We start from the raw sequence: 7,597 nt of genomic DNA on the forward strand, positions 1-7,597 counted from the left end.
GAACACCACTCACCACAGACTTCCAGGCAGAATATTTTCCTTCTACTACCACTCGCTGTCTTCTGTTGGCCAGCCAATTCTGTATCCAGACAGCTAAGTTCCCCTGTATCCCATTCCTCCTGACCTTCTGAATGAGCCTGCCATGGGGAACCTTATCAAATGCCTTGCTGAAGTCCATATACACCACATCCACAGCTCGACCTTCATCAACTTTTCTAGTCACATCCTTAAAGAACTCGATAAGGTTTGTGAGGCATGACCTGCCCCTCACAAAGCCGTGTTGACTGCATTTAATCGAGCCATGCTCTTCCAGATGGTCATAAATCCTATCCCTCAGAATCCTTTCTAACACCTTGCAGACGACAGACGTGAGACTGACTGGTCTGTAATTGCCGCGGATTTCCCCATTTCCTTTCTTGAAGAGAGGAATTACATTTGCCTCTCTCCAGTCCTCAGGTACGACTCCAGTGGAGAGCGAGGATGCAAAGATCTTCGTAAGTGGCGAAGCAATTGGATTTCTCGTTTCCCAAAGCAGCCGAGGACAAATCTGGTCCGGGCCTGGCGACTTGTCAATCTTAATGTTTGACAAAATTTTCAGCACATCAGCTTCCTCTACCTCCATCCATTCCAGCATGCACACCTGCTCTTCAAAGGTTTCATTCACTACAAAGTTTGTTTCTTTTATAAAGACAGAAGCAAAAAACTCATTTAGGGCTTCCCCTACCTCCTCAGACTCCACACACAAGTTCCCTATGCTATCCCTGATTGGCTCTACTCTTTCTTTGACCATTCTCTTATTCCTCACATAAGTGTAAAATGCCTTTGTGTTCTCCCTAATCCGTTCTGCCAAGCTTTCTTGTGCCCCCTCCTCAGACCATTTTTAAGCTCCTTCCTCGCCTGCCTGTAATCCTGGAGAGCTGAGCTTGACCCTAGCTTCCTCCACCTTATGTAAGCTACCTTTTTCCTATTGATGAGAAACTCCACCGCTCTCATCATCCAAGGTTCCTTTATCTTATCACTTCTTGCCTGCCTCAGAGGGACATATTTATTCATCACTTGCAACAACTGTTCCTCACTTATCCCCTAGAAGCACACTCATCTCATGTATCTGTACATTTTTGTAGCCTCACTATCCTCTTTGCAGCTTACCCTCCCACCAAAATGTGTTTTAACAGCAAACTTTGCTATATTGCTCTCCGATGATCTCCAGGTCATCATTAAAATAGATTGCAAATAATAGAAATCACAGCATTGATGCTTGCAGAGCTGTACAAGTTATGAAAACTTGAAAATTCACCATTTACATCCACTTTTTGCTTCTGTCCATCTTTTAATTAATGCAAAAGTATAATGCTTACCTCCCCTATTATTTTGCATGGCAACTGGAATTCAAGTACACTACATCTGACTTGCTTTCATCGAGTAGGTACATTTTCATAGTAAATCTATCAAATAAGATTTTCATTTTGTAAAACCCAAGTTGACATTTCCAAACCTGCTATGCCTGTTTAACCAAAGGCACCCACACGAGAATCTGGGCCTGTAGAACATAACCTAGTTTTAAGTCAGTGTGCAGAACTGTACTCCAGAGGGAGCCAGTGTGTGTGTGTAAGACTGTACCCTAGAGGGAGCTAATGTGTGTTGGTCTGTACGTCAGTGAGACCTGCACATGGGGAACTGTTTTTCATGACAGCACCATGAGGAAGTGGAGGAGCTACTTTGCGGGGGAAAAGAATTATGTATTTAACTGAAGGATGCTATCTCCACACAAGATAAGCTATAATTACAAATTGATAATGTTTAAAAATGACAGCTGTCCTTAATGCAATTTTTTTAGTAAAGATTTTTACAAATCCTTGGAGAAGGAACATGCATTGGCGAGGGGGTGGGGGGAAAGAGAGAGAGAGATATGGATGGGTGGCCATCATAGGGGATGGAGAGCATTATGCCCCCAAACAACTCCATTTTGATTTAAGCCCTCCCTTTCCTTCACTTCATTAATGCCGCAGAGCCCTTAGTAGGCAGTCCTTGTCATTTGTCGGTTTTGATTTGTTAACTGGGTGATTTGGTGGTCTGTTCATTAAATAAAAGGTAAATGCTGGAGGCTGTTGTGGTACAATAGTCATGAAAGGAAACAGAAAAAGATGTTTACAAAAAATAACTTTATTCTCCAGCTACACATCACTGCTACAAAACAAGATCATCCAGTCATTACTCCTTTCTCATTATATACCAACAAGTGCACAGCAGAGAAAGGGGATCAGATTACTTTACAAAGACAAGGACAATATTCATTCTTTAGCAAAAAGCTAAAACACAAGTCAATTGTCCAACCAGGAGCAAAATAATCATCACCTCGACTTTAGATCACTGGGTCTTTTGCTGATCCTTCTTAATGTGGCAACCTTCAAATTGGATTTGTTTTTATTTCTTTCCTTTCTTGGCACCTTTCTTTCCCTTTTGTGAATTTGCACAGTACTTTGCTTCCATCGCAGCCAGAAAATTGTCCATCTGCTTTTCCCGGTCCTTCTGCTTATTCTGAAGATACAACCATCCATCAGCAACCTTTCATCCAAATAACATTTACCTGAAATAAGTAGGACCAACTTCTTGCAATGCAAGGGAACATTATAGGAGGAAGGGTAGGGGATTGGGTGGGGGGACTTAATGAGCCAGATGGTTGCTGTTGTTTCTTAGGCTGGAAAAGGACGTGTTCTGAGGGAGCCACAGGTTCATAGCCTGACATGTGAGATTCTGAGCCTGAACAGAATTTTGGCTGCAATGAACCTGCAGCACAACCAGTCAGTCCCCAGAATGCTATCCACTGAGCTGTGATGGGCAGACCATTGTAGCAAAGGACAAGTCTTGTTGCAATGATCACTATGACCACACACTGCACCCAGGCTGATCTGGAGGAAGTTTCAGCATTTCACAAATTCAGGAAACTGGCAGAATACTGTCTTGTCATGGCACAGATATAGATTAGATTAGATTCCCTACAGTGTGGAAACAGGCCCTTCAGCCCAGCAAGTCCACACCGACCCTCCGAAGAGTGATCCACCAGACCCATTCCTCGATATAGTATTTACCCCTGACTAATGCAACCATCACTACTGGCAATTTAGCATGGCCAATTCACCTAACCTGCACATCTTTGGATTGTGGGAGGAAACCAGAGCACCTGGAGGAAATCCACACAGACACGGGAAGAACGTGCAAATTCCACACAGACAGTTGCCTGAGCTGGGAATCGAACCCAGGTTCCTGGCGCTGTGAGCCACCGTGCTACCCCATAGGGCAACAATCCCAATGTGAGGACTAATAGATTGATCGAGTTTGTCTGGGTCATAATATTTCTGGTACAATCTGCTGACTCACTTACTTGTATAAGTAGTTTGAGGGAGTCATTTCCCTCCTCCAGTCCCAGCTCCTGTCTCATTACTTCAGCCTCTTTGGCCTCTCGGTCACCCTGTCATCATGAGATACTGATTAGCAAGAAATAGAAACTGTCTGCATGCAACACTGCTGTTACACTGCCCTCATAGCCAAACCCCACACACTGATATTAACTGCTAATAGTTCTGTTATTATTTAGGGGGGAGGTAATGGCCCTGTGGTATTATTAAACTATTAATCCAGAGGCCCTGGTTATGATTTGGGGACCTGGGTTCAAATCCCACCATGGCAGGTGGAGGAGTCTGGATTCAATTAAAATCTGGAACTAAGAGTGGAATGATGACCATGAAACCTATCTGGTTCATATGGCTCTTCAGGGAATAAAATCGGTCATTTTTTTACACAGTCTGATCTACATGCAATTCCAGACCCACAATGAACGTGAGGCAACATCCGAGAAGCAGGAAAATCGACGTTTCGGGCAAAAGCCCTTCATCATATTCCTGAATGCTGCCTGACCTGCTGTGCTTTTCTAGCACCACTCTAATCTAGACTCTGGTTTCCAGCATCTGCAGTCCTCACTTTTGCCACAAAAAACGTGGTTGACTCTGAACTGCTCCCTGGGCAATAAATGCTGACCTAGGCAGCAATGCCCACATCCAGTGAACCAATTTAAACATTTGAATAAATAACACTTATTCACCCCGGCTGAAGCACGCAGTTTCATGGGCAGTCGAACGAGCACAAGTTTTACTGAAATTAGGTTTGAGAGAATGCGATTTGCACTTGAAATTCCACAACCATTTGAGCTCATTTAGCTGATTTAAAGTGGATTTGTGCTGAGGAAATCAGAACAACTTGGTGGAAACTATGGACCTATGTGTTTGATATGCTTCAACTCAACAAACAACACTACAGCTTCCGCATGGAGACCAGGATTAGAACACTCATGTCGGCTGCATTTTACCTACAGCTTCTCAATGACTGAGCTTCAACTTCATTTCAGAGTTCACTGGTTAACAACCATCTGATTACAGATCAGATCTGTTGCTATACTGCAGGACAATGGTTGTAACAAATCACTTTATAATGGATAAACAGAGTAAAAATAAAGTCCCTCACCCTCCTCTTACGGGCTCTCTGTTTGCTTGCAGTCTCCTTTGTAAACGCAGTGTAGGCTGGGAGCTCTTGTGCCTTAATGGCAGCTTCCAAGATTGCTCGTATCCGTGATTCATCTCCGGGTGTGGAACACAACACCGACTCCATGATACCATCCATGTCCCCCTCAAAATCCAGGTATGCCTGTTTTATATCTGTCATCTCCTCTTCGGAGTCTTTATACTTCGCTTCAAATTCCTTAATGTCAGCCACTGTGACCTGGGCACGGCACAAACACCATAGGATCACCAATGGAAGCCAACAGTACATTACATAGCAGTACATGAAAGCCAGTAATCCCCACAATGGGACATGCAATTCCACAGCCTGACAGCGACAGCTCTGTCACAGGTTATAATCAAAGGCACATTGTTGAAGATTTTCACCCTGGACTCACCAGGACAATTTGCAAGAATACCAACTTAAGGGGCAAACCAACATTTATAATGCAAGAGGAGAATGCTAACTGGTTGGCAAGTGGGGGCACATGGGTACAAATGCTGCCGTGAAGAATGCACCAATTAATGACGACTGACAATTAATTGCCAGGCTGGGTTACACTTTGAACTAGACAGATTAACTCTGATCCCTGAGAAATTAACCAGCAAATACTGTCAACTACCTTGAGTTGAAACAGGTGACGTGGATGCACATATTCTCTGTCCACAATGAAGATGGCTATGTTTTAATACAGAGTCTTCAAGTACATGCTGGTACATCACAATGCAAACCCAAATGACAATCCTAAATTGGTTAGATGCAATCAGTACTTTGCTTGCCTTAAACAAGCAGCCTTTGAGACATACAGCCTACAAACCTGGCATCACACAGCCACTGATATTCATATACCACGGTACTCATTTGTGCAGACGATACTCATTTTTGCATACAAAATATCAATTTGACTGGTTTAGAATTTAAATAGTTACTGCACCATCCTCCCCTGCAATGACACCAGTGAGTAAGTGTACAGACCTTCCAGAACACGAAGATCAGAGCAGGATTCTGCTCCTAGAATTCCATTCCCTGGACAATGGCCAAAACTATTTTTAATAGCAGCAAATAATTACCAATGAAAATCTCCCATCCCAAAGGCCAGCCCAGCAAGCCAAGGAGCAATAACATAGCAGAAGAGTGTTGATCTCAGAGAATCTCAAACTTTCAGAATAACTCCCTCCAGCACTGACGTCAAATGAGAACAACGTTGCAATCTAAAGCCAGTAAAGGCACAATCACAAAGAGATCCAGTTAAATTGAAAGGTTGAGAATGACGTTATCTCAAATAATGCCTTCGAGATACGGAACAATGCAGATTCATGAGCCAAGTTCTGTACCCATGAAGACGGCCTCAACCGTGAGCTTGGGGTCATGTTGCGCTACATGTAACCTCACCACACTTCTGTGTTTGTAAAATCTTCCTAACTGTTCTGTTGTGACGCTATCACCGTGATAACTTATTATGATCTCACCAACTTAATTAGTCTATATAATTTTGATTTATTTGTTACTTTGGCGAGACCCTTACCCTGTGACTCTTATACCCAAGATGTTATTCCAGCCTTTATGGTTGTCTCTAGCACCACCTTATTTTTGTAATTCTTTTGTAATTATCTCTCTGCCTCAACTAATCAGCTCATAGCTCATCCCTTCACTTGCTATTCAGCTATTGACACTTTACTGACATCATTTGTGATTGTGAGGCATTAAAGACCAGGTCAATTATCACACTACAATTAAAATGAGAGAGAGACATATTGTGGGAAGAGCATGTTAAGAGAGGAAACCTTATTATGTTTAATTATTTAAAAACATATACATCCCCATTTCTGAATGAATTGAAAGTCTGGTTGAGATATCTGGTCGGTATGGACAGGTTGGACCAAAGGGTCTGTTTCCATGCTGTACATCGCTATGACTCTATCTGACATTTTTGATTACCTTTAAAGAGGATATTCCTGGAAATACATCCAGGGAAGTTATTTGGGTGGAACTGAGAAATAAGAAAAGGATGATCATCTTATTGGGATTGTATTATAGTCAGAGGGAAATTGAGAAACAAATTTGCAAGGAGATCTCAGCTCTCTGTAAGAATAATAGAGTGGTTCTGGTTGGGGATTTTAACTTCCAAAATGGACAACCTCACACTTGGCAGGGTTGAACTCCATCTGCCACTCCTCAGCCCAGCTCTGCATCATATCTAAGTCCCTCTGCAGCCGACAACAGCCCTCCTCACTGTCCACAACTCCACCTATCTTCGTATCATCTGCAAATTTACTGACCCACCCTTCGACTCCCTCATCTAAGTCATTAATAAAAATTACAAACAGCAGAGGACCCAGAACTGATCCCTGCGGAACTCCACTTGTAACTGGGCTCCAGGCTGAATATTTACCATCTACCACCACTCTCTGCCTTCGACCGGTTAGCCAGTTTTCTATCCAATTGGCCAAATTTCCCTCTATCCCATGCCTCCTGACTTTCCGCATAAGCCTACCATGGGGAACCTTATCAAATGCCTAACTAAAATCCATGTACACTACATCCACCGCTCTTCCCTCATCCACATGCTTGGTCACCTCATCGAAGAATTCAATAAGACTTGTAAGGCAAGACCTACCCTTCACAAATCCGTGCTGGCTGTCCCTAATCAAGCAGTGACTGTCCAGATACTCATAAATCCTATCCCTCAGTACCCTTTCCATTACTTTGCCTACCACAGAAGTAAAACTAACTGGCCTGTAATTCCTGGGGTTATCCCTATTCCCTTTTTTGAACAGAGGCACAACATTCGCTACTCTCCAGTCCCCGGTACCACCCCCGTTGCCAGTGAAGACGAGAAGATCATTGCCAACGGTACTGCAATTTCCTCTCTTGCTTCCCACATAATCCTAGCATATATCCCGTCAGGCCCGGGGGACTTGTCTATCCTCAAGTTGTTCAAAATGTCCAACACATCTTCCTTCCTAACAGGTATCTCTTCCAGCTTACCAGTCCATTTCACACTCTCCTCTTCTACAATACGGTCCCCCTCGTTCGTAAATAC

The 7,597-nt window shown here is 43.3% G+C and overlaps 1 protein-coding gene across 1 annotated transcript in view; it reads right to left on the minus strand.

Moving 5' to 3' along the window:
* Positions 1 to 2,143: 2,143 nt before the first annotated feature.
* Positions 2,144 to 7,597, minus strand: part of dnajc9 (DnaJ (Hsp40) homolog, subfamily C, member 9) — a 13,062-nt gene continuing 7,608 nt past the window's right edge. The window contains exons 4-6 of the mRNA XM_043678637.1: positions 4,519 to 4,773; positions 3,383 to 3,469; positions 2,144 to 2,538 (exon numbers count right to left, since the gene is read on the minus strand). Of these exons, the coding sequence (XP_043534572.1) occupies positions 2,425 to 2,538; positions 3,383 to 3,469; positions 4,519 to 4,773 (456 nt within the window). The 3' untranslated portion in view covers positions 2,144 to 2,424. The remainder of the gene's footprint in view (positions 2,539 to 3,382; positions 3,470 to 4,518; positions 4,774 to 7,597) is intronic.

This window comes from Chiloscyllium plagiosum, chromosome 38, assembly GCF_004010195.1.
Source record: "Chiloscyllium plagiosum isolate BGI_BamShark_2017 chromosome 38, ASM401019v2, whole genome shotgun sequence".
In the NCBI taxonomy this organism is placed as follows: Eukaryota; Metazoa; Chordata; class Chondrichthyes; order Orectolobiformes; family Hemiscylliidae; genus Chiloscyllium; species Chiloscyllium plagiosum.